Raw genomic sequence first — 19295 nt, forward strand, 5'->3', positions numbered from 1 at the left:
GTGACCACAGCGCACCCACTTCTCTCAGGAATCGGGCTTCACGGAAGGCCCGGAGCACGGCTGTGCTGCGCGGGGCAGCAGCCCTGGCCCCGGGTCCAGACACAGAAACAGGTGCCCCACAGCCCTGGGGGTCCGGCAGTGAGCCCGGGGTCCTGGGGTCCGGTCCAGCCTGGGAAGTCTCAGGAGGCCTCCAGGCCGGGCCAGACCCGGCGCACTCAGCGTCTGCTCCTCGTCTTGGGCACGGGTGAGGGTGTGGCCCTCGTGCCCTCTGCTGCGCCCCAAGGCATCTGCTCCCAGCAGCTAGCAGAGCAACCCCCGCCAGGCCTCCCTTTCTTGGGCTCCCTTTGCTCAGAGCCCCTTTGTCCACCTGCCAGCCAGGCCTCAGCAGCAGGGGCTCACTCACGTCTGCCCCGGCAATCTGGCCGGGCCTGGGCCTCGGGCCCCAGCTGGCTGCCCTGGGTGGCTGGCACAGAGGGCGGCCAGCCACACCTACACCCCCTCTTCACCTCCTCCCGCACCCAGGGAGACAGCCCCAGGCCTGGTGAGGCCCTGCCCACTTTTGTGCCCAGAGCATGGAGTGCAGCTGTCCAGTCACCTGTCCCCACCTCTGTCCCTGAAGGTCCCCCGTGCCCCGCACCCGGGGACTCACCATGTGCCCAGCAGCGCCCCCCAGACACCCACCAGCTGCGCCCTCTTGCGTGGGGCCTCAGAACATTGCCAGGGCCAGGGCCTCCAGGCCAGGTCACGGAGGGAGCCCTACCGCAGCCAGGGCACCGTGACCCCGGGACAGCTTGGAGGCGGGTTTCCTGGGTGACAGCTGCACCTGATGCACTCGGGTGACAGCAGCAGCTCTTGTCCTGGGAGGGGACAGCTGGTGATCTCCCTGACAGCCCAGCACGGGCCAGGGCCAGAGCCAGCACCAGCGGCTGGAGCCTCCTGCCAGGCCCGGGGAGGGGAATGACAGGGTGGCCAGGGACACCGCTGTGCCTGGCCCGTCAGGGGCCCATAGCCCCGAGGTCAGCCCGGAGCTGGCGCCCATGCAGGTGCCCAGCGAGGCCTCTGCTCCGTGTGCTGTGGCACCTCCAGGACAGGCCGCGCGAGGTGCCCGTCCGACTCCAGGTGGACAGCGGGGTCTCGGGACGCCGGCCGAGGACTGAGCCTCAGAGCTCACCAATCCACAGCACTGCCTGAGCAGGGCCGCCTCAGATCCCACCTCGGGCAGAGGCACTGTTGGACCTGGGGCCGCAGGGCCAGAGACCATCACCAGCGCGTGCTGGAAGGGAAAGACTGGAGCTCGTGAGTAACTTGGTCTTCATGCTCCGGCACAGCACTTGAGAAGCAGTTTAGAGCATCGAGCCAGGGTTTTTTCTTTTTTCCTGAGACAGGGTCCTCTGTGGACCTCAGCCTGGTCTTGAGCTCACTACATCACCCAGGCCAGCCGCGAACTCATGGCGATCCCCCTGCCTCAGCCTCCCAAGGTCTGGGATTACGAACATGCACCACCATGCCTGGCTAGCTAGGAATTTTTTAAAAGCCCAAATATGGAAATATTAGCTCACTTCCTGCTTTAGTGCCTGACACTCTGCCTGCTGGGCAGATTTCCCTTGAGACCCAGCTCTGCCTCACCCTGGGCCCAGCTAGGGTCACAAGGATCAAGTAAGATAGCAGCTGTCAGAACAGAAGGGAAAATGGTTTTTTCTTTCTGTGGTGCTGGGGATGGAGCCCAGGGCCTCGAGCACACTGGACAAGCACTGGTGCTGAGCTACACCATGGGCCAAGTATGTTAGTACAAACACACAGCTTGGGTTTTATTAAATAATGCTGCGTAATAACTGTGAAAAATGATGAAAACAGAGGCAATAGCAGCTGGGCCTACACTGGTAATCCCAACACTTAGGATGCTGAGGCAGGAAGTGCAGCCTGAACTACATAGCGAGACCCAAACAATAGCAACATAAAACGGGTCGCAGCCTGAGGGGAACTTAGCCCTGGAGGAGTAGCTTCCGGCCCAGCCTGGCCTTGGAGGTGCTGGACAGGGCATCCCCCTGCCAGGGTCCAGCCTTCGAGCCCCAGGCACCTTCCACCTGGCCCCGGGCATGCCCTGACCCGACGCCTGTGCCGAGGCTGTGCCAGGACGCTGTGCCCTCCTGCAGCCCCAGACTGCAGCGTGGGCAGCTGCCACCGTGCCCAGACCCCCGGAAGCACTGCAGACAGAGCAGCTGCAGGAGCAGCCCGGGCGGGGAGCCCCCAGGTCACTGGGCCCTGCCTGTCAGCACAGCAGCCCCGAAGCCGGTGTCCCCTGCTCATCCAGCCCCCCGGGGGGGAGCCGCTCTGTCCCAGCAGAGCACGGCTGGTCACCGTGGGACAGGTGTCCACCTCTGGGGGTGACCGTGTCCCCCCGGCCTGAGAGGACAGGACGCACACGCAGCACCACTGAGGGGGGCGTGGGATAGGCTGAGGGAGTAGCACCCACCAGGCCGGAAGGCGGCCCACCTCCCAGCAACCCGAGCCGGGGCTCCTGCATCAGAGCTCACCTCGGCCTCCGGAGAGCTTGTACCTCTGCGGGTTCAGCCGTTGTTCAAGAACTTAGAGCCGCATGAACTGTAGTCCTACAGGAGAGGCTGAGCCAGGAGGATTGCTGGATCCCACTCAAGGCCAGCCCGCACAACTCAGGGACGCCCCGTCTCAAAGAGAAACAAAAAACTCCTTTAAATTGTAAAATGCATTTTAAATTGCAAAATACTTCCATGGCTTGAAAATGATTGCATTTGGTTTTTGCAACAGCTCAGCTAAGAGAGACGTTGCTATTATTTGACAGGTGGGGAGTCCCAGGGCCTGGAGCCCAGCTGCACCCAGACAGCAGCCACGCCAGGGCTGGACCAGCCCCTCTCTGGCCCGGGTTCTCCGGGCTCAGTTCTGATCGCAGAGGTGGAGCCAGAAGAGCTCGGGGATGAAGGCCCGTGGTTAGGGTGCAGAGGAGGGCAGGTGCCAGGGAAACAGGCCGCACCTGGGGAAGGTCCCACTGGTTTCCCACTTTTCCCTGAAAGGGCCAAATGAGGACATCTGTCAGCCTGGCACAAATGCATCCTTTATTTTCCATCTCTCTTTTAGGAAAGAGCCACATTGCAGGGGTCTGGGCAGATACCTCAGGCTTCGCCAGAACGCAGTGTCCATCCACCTCCTCCTCCCTGACGCAGCGGCTCTTTGGGCTCCTCTCCCCCGTGCTCAGCCACTGCCTGGGGAGGGGTCCCCATGTCCCGGCCACACCCGCAGCATTCCCCGACGTGCACCCACCTGCCCACTTTGGGAGAGATGATCAGTAAAAATAGCTGCTCTCCAGGGTGCAGCCAGAGTGTGGGCGGAACAGCATCCCCAGTGGCCTGCGGTGGGGTCACAGCTGGTCAGGGCAGACCTCGCCCAGCAGAAAGCGTGGCAACCCCTGCCCCCTGCACAGAACCCCCGCTGGAATGAGCTCTGACAGAGTGCCCGGCCTGGCCATGCCATCTAAGCCAGTCCACTGTGCCCAGGCTTAAGGAGCTGGGCGTCGGGGCTGGGTGTGGGGGGAGGCAGAGCTCCAGCCTGACCCGCAGAGGCCCTGGTTTAGGGCCCCTCTCAGACCCAGGTTCCTCATCTGAAGAGTACAAGAGATGCCTGCCTGGAACAGGTTGCACCCCAGATGCCCTGGATGCCAGGCACCACGTCACCTGGTTCCCCGATTCCCGGTGGGCCCCGAGCATGTCCTTGTCACCAGGCACTGTATCCAGGAAGGCTGAGGAGAGGGCGGGTGGGCCTCTCAGAATCACTGGGGCCGGTGAGGGCAGGAGGGGCTCGTGCTGCCAGGACCGCCGACTCCTGTGGAGAGGAAAAGGCAGCTTTCCCGAGCTCCTGTGTGGCAGCCATGTGCCTCCCGGTGCCCCCAGGTCACCTCTGGAAGTCACATCGCCATCATGGCTGCTTCCCCGAGGGTCCTAGGCAGACAGACCCCATGCCGAGAGGCAGATTTAGGGCCCAGTCCGGGGGAAAGGTGGGGTGGCCCCCGACCTGCCGTCCTGTCCGCTCCGCCCTTCCCAGGGACCCTGGGGACCCAGACTGCAGGACTGGATACAGGCGCAGCTCCTCATAGAGAGGTGACTTCGAGAATCGGGGCTCTGGAGGTCTGGTCCTGGCGGGGTGCAGGGTGGGCAGAGCGGCTGCCTAGGCTGTGAGGCCCCTGGTTTGAGCCCCGAAAAGTCTCATTGCCAGCCTCGAAACCCGCTGCGGGAAGTGAGAGCTCTGGCTGAGACTCGGGCACCAGAGGGTGACACTGGGCTGGCAGGACAGGAGGCCGCTGCAGGCGGACACGGTGTGCGGTGCCCAGCCCGACCTTCCTGTGGGGCGCCGCATGGGGTCGCGCAGACTGGAGCCCAGGACCAGAGACAGAGCGCCCCAAGCCCGGGGCCCGGAGGTGGGTATGGTATGGTGAACTCGCTTCACCCGACGCGGCAGGAAGTGGCCAAGAGGAAGCCAGCCCCTTGACCTTCTCCCAGTGAGCTGAGGCCGCCTCCCCTCCTGCGATGGGGCCAGGTCTGATCTGAGGTGGCCAGGGAAGGGAGACACAGGTGCCCTGAGGTGCACAGGTGTGCATAGGGCCCAGCAGGTGGACAGTGAGGAGCAGGGCCTGGGTCCATTTCCCACATGTGTGTGGTACCCCCCACCCCCATGGCTGTGGCTGTTTTATTTAAATATTTGTTTATGTATTTATTTCGGTGGAACCAGACCCAAGGCCTTTGCACTAAATTACATATTCATTCATTGATTCATTCACTCATTTTTTTTTTTTTTGGTACCGAGGATTGAACTCGGTCCTTGCACTTGCAGGGCAGGCGACAAAACTACTGAGCTACATCCTCGGCCCCATTCACTCCTTTTTGATACGGGGTCTTGATGAGTTGCCCAGGCTGGGCTTGAACTTGCAACTGTCCTGCCTCAGCCTCCCAGCAGGTGTGCACCACCATGCCTGCGTGCCCCGGCCCTTCTGTAAGCGTGAGTGTAACTTGCACATCTAGATGTGGACCCAGCAACTTCCCTGTGTGCGCTCCTGCCCCAGCCCCTCGGACCCTAGAAGGAATCCTTTTGGCCCTGGACAGCAGCTGACCCGTGGCCCGCGCGGAGCCTGCTGAGCCCTGTCTTCAGGATAACACCCTCACCTCCCCTCACGGTGTGGGGAGGGAGTTCAGACACCCTGGGAAGTCAGTCTGTGCCAGGACAGTTGAGTCCCAGCCCGCCCACCGTGTCCCTGCCCCAGGGGACTGAGGACAGCCTCGGGGCAGCCAGCACCAGCGCTGGCAGGGGGGGGGGGCGCCGCAGGCAGGGCTGTCAGAGATGGGAGGGGGGAGGAAGGAAAGCCCCTCTGTCTCTCTCACTCGTACGCTCCTCACACAACCCGATCTGAAAGAAACCTCCGGTGGAGAGCACAGCCAGGCCGCCGCCTCCCTGGCCCCCAGGGACACTCCGGGTCTGGTGGAAGGGCCCACGGGGCGCTGCTTTGGAGCCCCGCCTGGAGGGAGCCCCCAGGCCGGCCACAGCAGGGTCAGGCTTCCCCTGCCGGGTGCCCCAACCCTGGGAGGTCCTGGCCCTGGGCGGTCACCGGGAGAGAGGGTCCCAGCAGCCACAGGCGAAATAGGGGGCGTGCTCACACCAAGAGCGGGACCCCAGGGGGCTCAGCTCGCCGTGACCCTAACCCTACCCCGCGGCTGGGAGAGCAGACAGACAAGGGCAGGCCTGAGCGGCTACTCAAGAGGCTGAGGCAGGAGGATCGCGAGGTCCAGAACAGCCTGAGAGACTTAGCGACCCCATCCCTCGAAACCACAAATTGTGCGCGGCCAGGTCCGCACCCGCCCAGATCTGCCGGCCGCGTAGACCGGCAGTTCCCACCGGACGCGGGCGCGGACTCTCAGGGACCACGCGGACGCCGAGGGCGCGGGGCGGGGCCCCAGGAAGGGACCGAGTGCCATTGGCAGCACGGGCGCCCGGGGGCGGGGCTAGGCGGCCGGGGCGGGGCCGAGGGCCTCAGTCGCAGCCGGCGTCCGCGACCGAGCAGCGCGGTCACGCGGGAGATCGAGGCGGACCCGTGCGGGAACCAGATCGGCACCCAGGCGGGCGGGCCCGGGCCGGGATCGGGGCAGCCCCGGCGAGTCCCGAGTGAGTGGCCCGGCACCGGGACCGGGACCTATGACCCCGCGGCCCCGAGGCCCAGGGCCTCGGACACCGACACCCCACCGCGCGGGACTCGAGCGTTCCGGGCCGGGCGGCTCCAGGCAGAGCTCGGCGAGGAGGGAGGCCGAGGCGGGCCCGCTGCCCTGGGGCTGGGTCGGAGGCCGGTGGTTCCCTCCGAGCGCTGACCTCAGCTCAGGCTGAAGCGACCCCGCCCGCCGGTGTTGCTAAATCAGACTTTTCCTCGTACACCTTGAATCCTTGAGAGAAACGCTGTTTTTATTCCTTTTCAGTTTAAAACGTATCTTTTCTTGAGGATTCTGGGCTAAAAATAAGAAAAATTTTCTCTTAAATGCTTTTGTCTAGTCTTCGCAGATCTCTGGAAAGACTCCACCCTCCCGGGGCAGAAACTCAAATTCTGGGTGGGAGGCCCGGGGCTTAACGCAGGCCGGGGCTCTGCGGGAGGAAAACCCATCCTGTGTCCCAGACACGGAGACCTGGACCCGCCCCGCCCTGTACAGAGTGCCCTTGACTTACGAACTCAGTTCGTTCCGAGGTCAACGGCCTTCAAAGTCTCTCCCATACAGTTTTAGGCCACACTTTCTTCCAGGCAGGCCCGTGTCCTTAGACACGGTCCCAGGGTTTCTCAGTGAACCCCACACAGGAGAGGACGCTGTCATGTTCCTTCCAGAGCTCTTTAGAGTTAGATCTGTATCTGAGACCATCTGGAAGCACAAGCTGTGGCACTTGGGTCGTAACTCAAGACTTTGTTCCTAAGTTAAAACTGAAATTCTGGTCATAACTCCAGTTGTTCACTTCCCAGGCCAGTCGTAACTCGAGGGCCCACTGTACACTGTTTCTATAATCTTACTATGTGAGTGCCACATACCCTTCCCAGAACAGCACAAACCTCCGACCCTAAGGGCAGAGGACAGGCAGCTGTGCTGGCCTCGCAGCATGCACAAGGTCCCCAGTATCATGCTTGGGGGGTTGAGTCGCCAGACTTAGCGGAGTTGCTTCCTGTACACACAGAGGGGCAAGCAGTGTCGATGACTCTCGAGCAGCAGGAACGACAGGATGGGCACTCAGCCCAGAAGGAGGGAAACCACAGGAGCCACCCGCTTCCGGGAACCTTGGGTGGGGTGGTGGTGGGCGCTGTCCAGTGGGGCCCTGCTGAGCCTCCTCCTGGGACCACTTCCGGCCCGTGGCCATGAAAAGGCCACCAGGAACACTGTCCCTGTAAAAGCCATGTGGAGGGACACGTGTGTGGGTGGGAGGCTGTCATGGCAACACACAGCCCTGTGAGTGAGAGTGTGCGTGCGTGTGTGTGGCCATTTCCATGTGGTCAACAAAGTCAGGAAGCAGGCGGAAGACCTGATCCGTGCCTCTCCCCCACCCGAACAGCGTCCCTGCCTCCTTCCCCTGGGCTGGTGGCCTTTCGGGACTGACTCGAGTGGTGGCTCTTTCCCCCCAGCCCGGAAGTGTGTGCCCTGGGCCTTGCTGGACCTGGAGCCGGGCACCATGGACAGCGTGCGGTCAGGCCCTTGGGGCAGCTGTTCCGGCCTGACAGCTTCATCTTCGGTAAGTTCCCACTCGCCTGCTTTCTTCTTGTCTTGTTTCTTACGTGTCTGTCTATTTCTGGGCCCTGGGGATGGAACCCACGGCCTCACGTATGTTGGGCAGGTGCTCCACCCCTGACCTCCACTTTACCCATCTTCTTCCTTTTTAAAACCCATCAAATTAGTTCTGGATAAGAAGAGAACATTGCATTAGCAAAGCTGGGTGGAATCAGCCGCTCGCAGCCCACTCAGGCCCCCAGGGAGCCGCATGTGAGTCCCTCAGCATTGCTGATGTCTCAAGGCTGCTGGGCGAAGGTTGCCACTCTGAGCTGCGGCTGCCCACAGGAAAGCTCTCACCATGAAGCTTCTTGATTTGAAACAAAATCAAGAGCGTTTGCCATACTGGCTTCCTCCTCCCTCACCATGGAGCGTGCTCACCGCAAGCTTCGGCCCTGCGTGTCCTTCTCACGTCAGCACTCATAGACCTGTGCACAGTTTTCCTCCGGAAGGATGACCACAGGACTTTCACAGGCTGGGTGAGGCTTCCTCCTCCAGCACGCCGGCTTGCACCCGTCTTCAAAGACTCCTAGAGAGAGTGATAAGAATCCAGCAGCCTGGTTTGATGCAGAGCTCGTGGAAGGGGGCGGATTTGAAAGTTTCCAGCTGACAACTGTAATATTAGACGCTGTCTGCAGCTCATGTCATTTCTGGAAATGACCACTTTATGGAGTCCGAAACACGCCTCAAAGAGAGCAGGCTTACTTGTCCACAGAAACGCTTCCCTCAGCCAGCTCCCATAGTACAGCTTGAGGGCCCCTCGTCCAAAGTCCTGGTCCCAAGCACTTCTGAGCTCCGACCCTGTGACCTCCTGTCTACACACAAAGTTCACGTGTGTCCCTGCGCCTCCACACGTGGCCCGCAGGCCACGGTGTCCGGCACTCAGGGCTTCTGTGCCAGTGACCGTGCTGTCCCGAGGCTGGGTACAGAGTTCCCCACTCACACGTGGTGATGTGAGTGCTCAAGGGTTTGAGAGCTTGGAGCATCAGATTTGGGAGTCTGTGAGTCGCTGAGAGGCAGCGTGTTTTCCACAGGAGTGGGAGCTTTAAGGCTGCAGTCCTGGCTGAACAGCCCAGGAGTGTGGACACCACTGGAAAAGCGAAACGCACCGGGTGGAAACGGTTTAACTGAGAGTAAGATGACCCTGTTCTCAGAACCACTGCAGGGACAGAGTGATGGAAGCCTTCTCCCATCTCCCGTGGGATGGAACCCAGGCCTTTCGCACTGCACTACATCCCCTGGCCTTTCTTCTTTCTCATTTTGATGTGGGGTCTCACTAAGTTGCCCAGGCTGGACTCCAACTTTCCATCCTCCTGCTTCAGCCTAGCAGAGCTGGGATCACAGTGTGTGCCCCTTGCTGGCGAGGCCAGACCACTTTACAGCACACAGGGGAAGTGGGGAGACCAGGCTCTCTCAGGGTCGGGATGCTGTGGGTCCCGTCCCCAAACAGGACACAAAGGTGTGCGTCTGACAGAGAAGCAAAGCGAATTCCAAAAGCAAATTTGCAGACAGTGTCAGGTGGACGTCACAGGGCGCTTGGAAACTGAGCGGCCCCCGAGAGGTCATAATTGTTCTTTACCTGTCAGCCTGGTAGGGTGAGTGAGGGCCTTTCCTAACCTTTCTCCTCAGTTCGGAGGACGGCTTCAGCCAGGAAGCTGCTGCCAGGAGAAGCTGCAAAGGAGACGCCTCCGGGCTTCCTGGCTTGTGACTACCGGTGTCAGGGGCGGTGCCCGCCAAGGCCTGGACCCACACAGAGCTGTGGCCTCATGGAGCTGCCTTGGGCAGAAGGCCCAAGCTGCACATTCAGGCCTGAAGCCAGGCCCCAGGAAGACAGGGACACCCAGCCCGGGCGGCCATACATCTCCAGGTGTTAGCTGCATGCCTGAAATCCCAGCACGCTGGGAGACTGAGGCAGGAGGGGACACCCCGGGAGTTGGCACAGAGCTGGCCTCGGAGAGGTCACCACCTCTTCCACCTGGCCCTGTGTGCGTCCTTCCCTTGGGGAAGGCCCAGTGTTCATAGGTGGTGTGCTGTGCTCATTTGCCGGTTAAATCCATGGTGACGAGGTGGCTGAGCCACTGTGTTCAGATTCTGAGGGCCCGGAGCTATACCCGCCGTCCACCCTGCAGACCCCGGCCTTGAGGGGAAGAAACGCCAGAGCCCCGCAGGGCTGTGACACTGTCACAGGTCCTTGTGGGTCTGTGACCTCAGAGCTCAGGGGCCTTCGCGCCACAGGCCCTAGAGCGTTGGTGGTCTTTGTCCTGTCGTTTGTGGTGCTGGGATGAACCAGGCCTCATGCACAGCACGTGACCTACAGTTGGAAAAGTGGGAGCCACTTAGAGCTGAGTTCCCGCAGGGGGTGCCACGCTTTTGGAGAAGGGTTTTGCTTAGTAAGCTGCTGTTTGCCGAGGAGGAGCAGTGACAGAATGTGGGAAGAAAGGGAAGTGTCCCAGAAGCCTCTTTCTGTTCCCTGACAGCCAACCAGACTCGGCTGCAGGAGGCAGGGCACGTGGAGACCAGGGACCCTGATCCGTCTCCCCAGGCCCAGGGGACCTGTCATGGGTGCCTGCCCAGCTGAGGCTGCAGCCCCGTGATCGGTGGGCTGGGCCACTGCCTAGTGTCCCGGTGCATTGCTAGACGACATTCAGCTCACGACCCCCAGGTATTTAACTGGGAACATCTGTTGCTCTGAGACAACGGCAGACTATTTCCAGAAGTCAGCAGCTCCCTTCCATCGCAGCTTCGTGGTGAATCGCGCTGTGAATGGGGAGGTGAGAAATGGGCCAGAAGGGAGGTCGGGCCCTCTCGTGAGCCAGTGTGGTTCACTAGGGTTCATGTCTGCCTGGGGATGCCCGCTGTTCCCCTGCCGCTTTCTGCCATTTTAATGAAGTGGTTCCCGGCTCATGCTGATGGCCCTCAGCTGTCCTTTCATACAGGTGTGACGGTTCCACCCTGAGCGCTGAGTATGAGGTTGCCCCAAACCCCAGATCACCCCATTCTTCCCCACACGCTGTGGACTGGGCACGGACAGGTGTTGGCAGGAGCTGGGGGAGGACAACAACTGTTTTCGGGTCAGTGAAGAGAAGGCCGCCGGCCAGGTGTTGCCATGTGGCACAGCTGGGCAGGAGGAGCAGCTGTGTCCATGGAGGGAACAATGCCGGGGCTCGTGAGGCTCGGATGAGGAAGTGGCCCAGAGGGCGGGGTAGCTGAGCGACGTGCGCTGTGGGCACGGAGCAGGGCTTGCCTGCGGGATGAGCTGTGCCCACGGCCATGGTGCCCGGGCCGGGCGGATGGGACGCAGCCACAGAGAGGGGACCGAGCTCCCCCTGGGGGCAGTTGGCCCAGGCCAGCAACCCCACTTGCACTTCCTGAGACCACTGAGTACCGAAATGCGGGTGAGGTTTATTTACAGTGACAGCAAGTGCCCACACCTGCTTCCTACAGACTCTGGCCTGCGGTGTGAGGCGGAGCCCTCGCCCTGCCCTGGCCCTGAGATGCTGTTCCCTGGGAGGGCAGCAGGACTGGAGCCAGGCCACACCCGCGGCACACAGCCCCGCGTGGGATCGGGCCGCCTGTACCCTTCAGCCTTTCGAGAAGTTTGTGGATGCATATCTGACAGCCACGACCTGCACACTTGCTCCCACTGTGTCACTCACTGATGATGTGTAATTTCCTTGCCCACGCGTTTTCATACTTTATTTGCATTGAGTATCAAAACTACATGTCATTAAAACTGCATAAGCAATGATGTTGAAACTGAATCCTGCCAGGATCCCATCCTTTAGAAACAGCCTGGTCTTTCAAAATTGCATTTTTAAATCTGTTCTTTAAAAATTAAGGGCCAGAGCCTGGTGTGGTGGCACACACCTATAATCCCAGCACTTGGGAGGCCGAGGCAGGAGGGTTGCTGTGAGTTCCAGGCCAGCCTGAACTACATTGTGAGACCCTGTCTCAAAAAACAAAATAATTTAAAAAGTAACTTGCCAGCTAGGTAGGCAGAGCACTTGCAGGGTGCAGGATTGAAAAGGGGGGAGAGGATACAGAGGATTGACTTCCTGCCTCCCACCCGGTGACTCCCAGCAACAGGAGGGCAGTGTGTCACAGTTCAGGTCATTTCCACAAATGTGGGCTGCTGGCCGCTGGCTGAGTACAGACTGACGGCAGTAACTGTTTCACAAGCTCAGACCCAAGAGGGACACAGGGTGGAATGGCGCCCTAGCACAGCATTGCTCCATTCACATACACAGCTGGGCAAGGTTTTTCAGTATTTAGGTGAGCAAAACAGGAACAGGCCAGCGATGGAGCTCAGTGGCAAAGTCCTGAGTTTGAGCCCTGGTACCAGAAAAAACCCAAAAAACAAACTAAAACAGGAAAAGAACTGATGCTGAACCTGTCTCATCCTGGTAATATTTAATATTCACTCTTGGATAAATGAACTAATTGAAAAATACACAGATAACATATCTTTAACACTGTGATCACAGAAGTTGTACAACAATTTCAAATTCCTGGGTATTTTGGATTTTTAAATAGATTCTATTGGATATTGTTAACAGTGTGAGTTTTGGAAGGGCTAATTTATAGTGTGTGGAGAGCAGTGTTAGCCATAGAGGCTCCATGTTAAATCTTACCCTCCATTGTATAGAGGAAGGAGACTCTGTTACGAGGAACCGCGTCCTTGCCCAATTAGATGTTTACCTTCAGAAATTGTCCTGGAACATGATGAACGTTTTGTAAACCCGAGAAACAAGAAAGCCCATGAGGGTGGGGAATTTCCAAAGAACTAGAGAACAAGGAAGCAGGTGTCTTTGATAAGGGTCATGATTAACAACCAAACTCACCTGTGAAAAAAAGGGGAGGAGAATAAAAAAGCGCGGCGGCAGTCTCTCTGAAAGGCTCCCGACTCCATCTCTGCGTCTTTCTTTTTCTTCATCCTCACTCCCCCATTCAGGTGCTGTTCGACAAGTGACGGCTGGCTCTGTCAATAGTGCCACCATATTTGAATTTACGAAGAGAAACTACATGTCAAGCTAAAAATGGGCGAGGGGCGTCCAACTGAAATCTTCTCAAAATGTGAGGAACATCTCAGTAGACATCGCGTGTCCAGCAAAGCACAAGCTACAGGCAGCGCCTCCCACCCGGCTGGCTGCTCCCAAGCCATCTCCTTACGATGCTGCTGGTTCAGATGGAAATCCCGGGAGGGCAGAGCGCGGCGGCTGGCAGGCCCACGTCAGCGGACGTCACCGGGTGCCCACTGCAGACACAGCCAGCTGCTGCCCACTGCCGCCGCCTGACGCGCTTCGTGCCAGGTGCCTGCCTCTGGCTGATCTTGGGGTGTAATCTCTGCAGCTCAGTGCTGACAGCCCCTAGGGTTTCCTGCTCTTTCTTTCGAGACACTCGCTGTGTCTACACCTCCCAGGCCAGGTTTACAGGACCCTCGGAGACCACAGGACCCAAGAAATGAACCAGGAGCCGACTGCAGGAAACCTGAGCCCAACCTGGCCGGCCGGTCAGTCCCGGAGGGAGCCCCTCCTAGGCCCTGAGGGCAGTGCTGCTTCTCAGGGCTGTGATTGGCTCAGATTCAGGCTCGCTGATTGGTCCACGTACTGTTTGATTGACAGCCATCTGGGAAGCTGGGTGGGACTGAAGCGGGCTCTTCAGGAAGGCTGCTGTGTCCCTCACAGCTAACGGGCCTGATCCCAGCCTCGTCCGAGTGCCCTCCTCCTTCAGAGGCAGCAGCTGCATCTGAGGCGGTTAGGGGCAGGGGTGCCACAGCTAACAGCGGAGCTGCACTACGTGGGTGGCTGCCAGACCCCCAGCGAGGACACCACGGCCGGTGCAGGCGTCCCCCCCCCCGGAGGACCCGGGCAGGCCACAGGAGGTGAGGGAGGGCACAACAAACATGGGAAGGGGGAAGGGGGAAGGGGGCAGGGGGCCTCTCCCGTCTCGAGCGCCCAGGCTGCGCTCCTGCAGCTGGGAGACGTCCTGTAGTGCGAGGCCTTCAGACGGGATGTACAGTGGAGGAGCCGGTCTCCGATCCGACACCTTCCCGTCGCCTGCAGCGCGCGCGCACAGCGCGCACACCGCCTGATAGAAAACAACCTGCCTACATCCCCAGTCATACAAAACCACCCCTTCCCACAGCTGGCCGGGAGCTACCGAGGCAGAGTTTGGGTCACTTCCTGTGCGGAGCATTTCCTTATGGCTGCAAAGAAAAGCAGTTGGAAAACTTTGCACCAGTAATTCTCGACAAGTGAGAGGCTCATTCACATAAAACACTTTTACTGTTTTGAAAAGAAAATATTTGTACAGAGTACTGAGTAGCCCTTATCCAAAGAACCGTGGGACCAGAAGTGTTTTGGATTTCAGATATTCCTGGATTTTGGAATATTTGTGTACACCTAACGAGAGCCCGTGGAGATGGGATCCACGTCTGATCACGAGGTTCACTTGTGTTTCACACACACCTTGTACACACAGCCTGTAGGTAGCTTTATCTGGTTTTGTGTTTTGCTTTTGGTACGGGGATCGAACTCAGGTCCTTGCGTTTGTGAGGCAGGCGGCAGAACCACTGATCTACATCCCCGGCCCTTTATACGGTATTTTAGTGAGTCCGGGTTTTGACCACAACCTCTCACGGCAAGTCAGGTATAGAATTTTCCACTTGTGGCACCATGTTGGCAACAAGATTCTTTTTTTTTCTTCCAGTACCTGGAATCACACTCAGAATCTTCTGCTTCTGAGGCAGGTGCAGCGCCACTGAGCTAAATCGCATACAACTTTTTAATTTTGGAATGTTTTGGGCTTTAGTTCTGTTCAGGGATGGTTGACTTACACAAAATTCAAAAACTCAAATGAGAGGTGAAGCTGTTTTTGGTGGTGGTGGTGGGGATGGAGCCCCGGGGTTTTGTACTGAGCTACATCCCCCGTTTTCACTTTTTATTTCTGAAACAGGGTCTTGCTGAGTCTCTGAGTTGCCCAGGCTGTGCTTGAACATTTGAACCTCCTGCCTCAGCCTCCCAGAGTGCTGGCATGATGGGGGATAGTGCAGGAGGGCCTGGCAGGTGCTACTTCAGGTCACCCCTACGCCCCACCCCAGCCCCACCAGGGGACACTGGTGAACCCGTGCTCTCTTGCAGGACAGATGGGCGCCGGCAACAACTGGGCGAAGGGCCACTACACGGAGGGCGTGGAGCTGGTGGATGCGGTGCTGGACGCTGTCCGGCGGGAGTGTGAGCAGTGTGACTGTGCAAGGCTTCCGGCTGGTGCGCTCACAGGGTGGTGGCACGGGCTCGGCTGGGCACACTGCTGCTGGGCACACTGCTGCTGGGCACACTGCGGGAGGAGGTCCCTGACCGCGTGGTGAGCACCTTCATTGTGCTCCCATCGCCCAAGGTGCCGGACACCGTGGTGGAGCCGTACAACACGGTGTTGTCCGTGCACCAGCTGGGGGAGCACACAGACCAGACCTACGACATCTGCTTCTGCACCCTCAAGCTGGCCATGCCCACCTACAGCAGCCTCAACCGCCTGGTGTCGGTCACTATGAGCGAGGAGACCACGTCCCTGCACTCCCTGGGCCAGCTCAATGCCAACCTGCACAAGCTGGCCACAAACAGGGTGCCCTTCCTGCACCTGCACTTCATGCCCGGCTTTAAGCCCGACTGTGTGGGGCGGCCAGCAGTACCACGCCGACCGCCCGAGCTGGCCCAGCAGATGTTCAACGCCAAGAACTTGATGGCCACCTGCAACCCGTGCCATGGCCGCTTCCTCACTGTGGCCACTGTCTTCATGGCCGCGAGTCCACGCAGGAGGTGGACGAGCAGATGCTGGCCGTCCAGAGCAAGCAAGGCAGCTGCTTCGTGGAGTGGATCCCCAACAATGTCAAGGTGGCTGTGTGCGACATCCCGCCGCGCGGGCTCAGCATGTCGGCCACCTTCATCAGCAACAGCACGCCCGTCCAGGAGCTGTTCAGGCGCACCGCATCTCAGAGCAGTTCATGGCCATGCTGCGGTGCCCGGCCTTCCTGCACTGGTTCACAAGCGAGGGCATGGACGGGATGGGATTCACCGAGGCCGAGAGCAATGTGAATGACCTGGTGTACAAGTACCAGCCGTACCAGGACGCCATGGCCAATGATGGGGACGAGGCCTTCTCACCACACACATAGCAGTGTGACGGAGGGCACCGGCCGGGCACCTGCGGGAAACCTCACCACAGGGCTGAGCCGCAACTCCAGGCCCAGCCCGAGTGCCTGCCGCCAGGACGCCTGTCCGCTGTCGGTCCTCCCTGACCACAGTTCACCAGCACTGGCACCACGGCCTGCAGCGCTGGGCACATGGAGCAGCTGCTCTCACCTCGAGGGCAGGCGCCAAACCCTCAGACTAAGCGGGCAGAACCCTAACGGGGCTCCAGCTGGCCACCTCCCTGGCATCAGGCAGGGACAGAGGTGGGGACCCCAGCCCTTCTGCACGGCACTGGGTACAATGGGACGCTGGTAAGGGGATGAGCTGAAGGACCCCGCTCTGTACAACAGGAGCTGGGCTTGGGATCCACACAGGCACCGGGAGGCATCTCCAGGCCCCTGGAGAGCAAGCAGGGGAGGGAGCATGTGTGGCCTGGGACCCAGAGATAACACCAGATCCTAACTCCAAGTCACCGAAGCACAGGAGGAAGCGGGAACGGCACCAAGGGAGGGAGCTAAAACACGGGCGTTTAAAAATGCCAATGTGCGGGTACCCCTCTCTCCCATAAGGGCGCTCGAGAACTCAGCCCATGCGGCCTCGCCACACTGAGACTCCAGAGGTCCAGTCTCTTCTGATGTGCCAGAACCCAATGGTGAGCCTCTGTGTGCTCAGGGAAAAAATACAGTGTTCACATTTATTTCTGATGTAAAGAAGCCATATTTACACAATACATTCACATTTTCAAGTATGTTACAGCTCTCTATAGAAAACCATTCATTGAAACAGTAAAACATTAAATTAAATCAAAATGTTCTCATCAGGACTCCAATTTAATTCCACAGCCCATCTGCAGAGAGAAACTGAAGAGAACTAGGAATGAAGAGTGGAGGTGGGGAGAAACCACTCCTCCACGGCCAGCTGCCCTGCTGCTCCCAGATGCCTCGGCAGGACAGCGCCAGCCCACGCTCCACACTGGGGTCCTGGAATCACTGGCCCCGGGCGTGACTCCGGAGAGAGGCGGGTCAGCAGCAGCCGGACTGCCCTCCCGGCCAGCCAGAGCTGCAGTGTCATGCTGACACCGCAGGCAGACAACAGCGGCCGCCTCGGACTGTCTGCATCTGGCTGGCACCTTTCTGGTCTGGGGGCTCCTTCTCCTCCTTCTCCCGCTCTTTGTTCCAGTCCTTCAGGCCCTCTGGCAGCGAGGTGTCCTCATCCAAGCTGCCCGTGCCCTCCACGAACTCTTCATACGTGGATTTTTCTGCAAATGGTCTGGGGCCCAGAAGCGTAACCATGTCGTTCTTATCTAAAACTTCTTTCTCTAACAACAGAAGCGCAACCTGAAACACACACAATTTCCAGTAAATGCAGGTGACAGCAAAGTCTATGCAAAAGCAGTGTAACTAGAACGGAGCTCATTCCAAAGGGTCTCAGGGAACTGGGACGATGGCCCGTGGAGAAGCCCCATGGCCGAGCTGAGTGAGAGGGCCTAGCAGGGTGATAACCACCGCCCGGAGTGTGGCGCCGGCACCTGGCTGCCCGTGGCAGGGACCAAGGGCGCACCCTGCTCCCAGCATCCCAGATGTGGATGTCCCAACGAGCAGGGAAAACACCCACGGGTGCAGCAGGGTCCCCTGAGCACCCACACAGGTAAACACACTGTTTTCACATCTGCTCCCCACCTGGAACCTGACAGAGCCCAAAGTGACATGGAGGAGCTGCTGGCCAGGGACCAGGACTTGTGCCCTGCCACCCACAGCCAGCCAAGGGCACCTGGTCCTCTGACCTGGCAGCTTCCGGCTCGGCCCAAACCTCCGACCCCTGTGGGCCAGAGCTCTCTCCACCTCCCCATTTCTGGATCTCGTTGGGTTTGAGCAATGCCACATTTGGAAATTGCTTTTTTGCTCACTGTCTAAAATCCCCCTTAACAGTGCTTCTATATGCAAACACGAATCGCTGAAGGCTGTTAAATGCAGAGCCTCAGGGAGGGGCAGGCAGAGGAGAGTGGGCAGTGAACAAGAGAAACAAGTGCAGAAACAAGAGCAGCAAAAGCCAGTGATAACTCGAGCCAGGAGGCTGAAGGTGGAAATTCGCCTCCTCCGGTCCTGCTGCTGATACCACCCACTCACACGCCACAGGAGGCAGAGACCAGGGATGGCCCAGAAGCCCGCGATGCAGAGCAAGCAGGCTGCCCTGCCTACAGGAACTCACTCTCTCTGAGTTCACCAGAAGGCTATGTCCCTAAAGATGTGAAACAATGAACGTCTTCTGTCTTTCTCATTTTTAAAAACTTTTAATGGAGAGCGTGGCACACGCCTGTAATCCCAGCACTCAGGAGGCAGAGGCAAAAGGATCACCTTGAGCTCGAGACCAGCCTGAACTACAAACTGAGACCCTGTCTCAAAACAACAACGAAAAACCCAAAGACTTTTAGAGAATTTTATTTTTGGTACCGGGGATCGAACTGTGGGGTCCTTGCACTTTCAAGACAGGCGGCGTAACCACGGAGCTAAATCCCCGGCCCAGAAAGGCTTTTAATGGAACATTTCAAGTAGATATAGACAATACAGTTAGGGCGACTAACTTACCTTTCCTAAGTCTTAACTAACCCATTATACCAACGTGTTCTCATTCCAACCAGTGACAGGAAAACCTGAGCTTTTTTACAGTCGTTTTCCAGTCAAAGCTCCCAGCTGTCGGAATGGCACGGTGCTCAGCAGCCATGCACACTGCCCTGCACACGGCGCAGCTGGGGAGGACGGTGCCCGGGCAGAGCCTGGGCCTGGGCCCCCGGCACACCCGCCCAGCTCCTGGCCCACAGACGTGCAAACGGAGGCCAGGAGTCAGAAGGCCCAGCCCCCTGCTCCGGACCCACTCCCACTGGCCAGTGCTTTTCCAGAATGCTGGCCTTCCCCAGGGCAGGAGGTACCGCAGAACTCTCCAGTGCGGTGCACTGCAGACACAGGTGACAGGCGCATGTGCTGGGCCTGTGAGCCCCTCCTCGCAGTCCTGACCCCCACTCCCCGAGACACCTGTGCACCACACAGCTCCTCTGCAGAGGAGTCCACGCGTGTCCCGCAAATGGGGTCTGGGGCCCAGACCTCTGCACCCCACACAACTGCACACCCAGGGCTGCAGACACAGCACCCGTGCTCCCTCCTCTGGCCACCCCGCCCAGGAAGGACGCACTCAGGGCGCTTCCCTTCCTGCTCCACCTTCTGTTGTGCCCACCCCACCCTGAGGCAGTCGGGGAGCTTTACAGGACGGACTGGTGCCTGCTGCTCGAGACCCCTCCTCCTCTGGG

General features: G+C 59.2%; 2 protein-coding genes and 1 long non-coding RNA gene across 6 annotated transcripts in view; 1 reads left to right on the forward strand and 2 right to left on the reverse strand.

Annotated features, from left to right (window-relative positions):
* Positions 1-3072: 3072 nt before the first annotated feature.
* LOC110350880 (uncharacterized) lies at positions 3073-5937 on the reverse strand. Its single transcript, XR_002397811.2, has 2 exons — positions 5726-5937; positions 3073-3852 (listed from the first exon to the last, which is right to left on the reverse strand). It is a non-coding gene; the product is annotated as an uncharacterized LOC110350880 (long non-coding RNA).
* A 258-nt stretch (positions 5938-6195) lies between these two features.
* Positions 6196-16777, forward strand: Tubb6 (tubulin beta 6 class V). Its single transcript, XM_013075272.3, is given in 7 exon segments — positions 6196-7735; positions 7738-7773; positions 14948-15056; positions 15058-15106; positions 15108-15597; positions 15600-15784; positions 15787-16777. Coding segments are annotated over 7 exon segments (1083 nt in total). The 5' UTR covers positions 6196-7713; the 3' UTR covers positions 15979-16777.
* Afg3l2 (AFG3 like matrix AAA peptidase subunit 2) overlaps positions 16663-19295 on the reverse strand; it is a 40915-nt gene continuing 38282 nt past the window's right edge. For all 4 annotated transcript variants that reach the window (XM_021265270.2, XM_004853260.4, XM_021265271.2 and 1 more), the window contains one exon: positions 16663-17331. In XM_021265270.2, the coding sequence (XP_021120929.1) occupies positions 17062-17331 (270 nt within the window). In that variant the 3' untranslated portion in view covers positions 16663-17061. The remainder of the gene's footprint in view (positions 17332-19295) is intronic.

Source organism: Heterocephalus glaber, unplaced genomic scaffold, assembly GCF_053883595.1.
Source record: "Heterocephalus glaber isolate CG9 unplaced genomic scaffold, H.glaber_assembly_v1.0 deba00000331, whole genome shotgun sequence".
In the NCBI taxonomy this organism is placed as follows: domain Eukaryota; kingdom Metazoa; phylum Chordata; class Mammalia; order Rodentia; family Bathyergidae; genus Heterocephalus; species Heterocephalus glaber.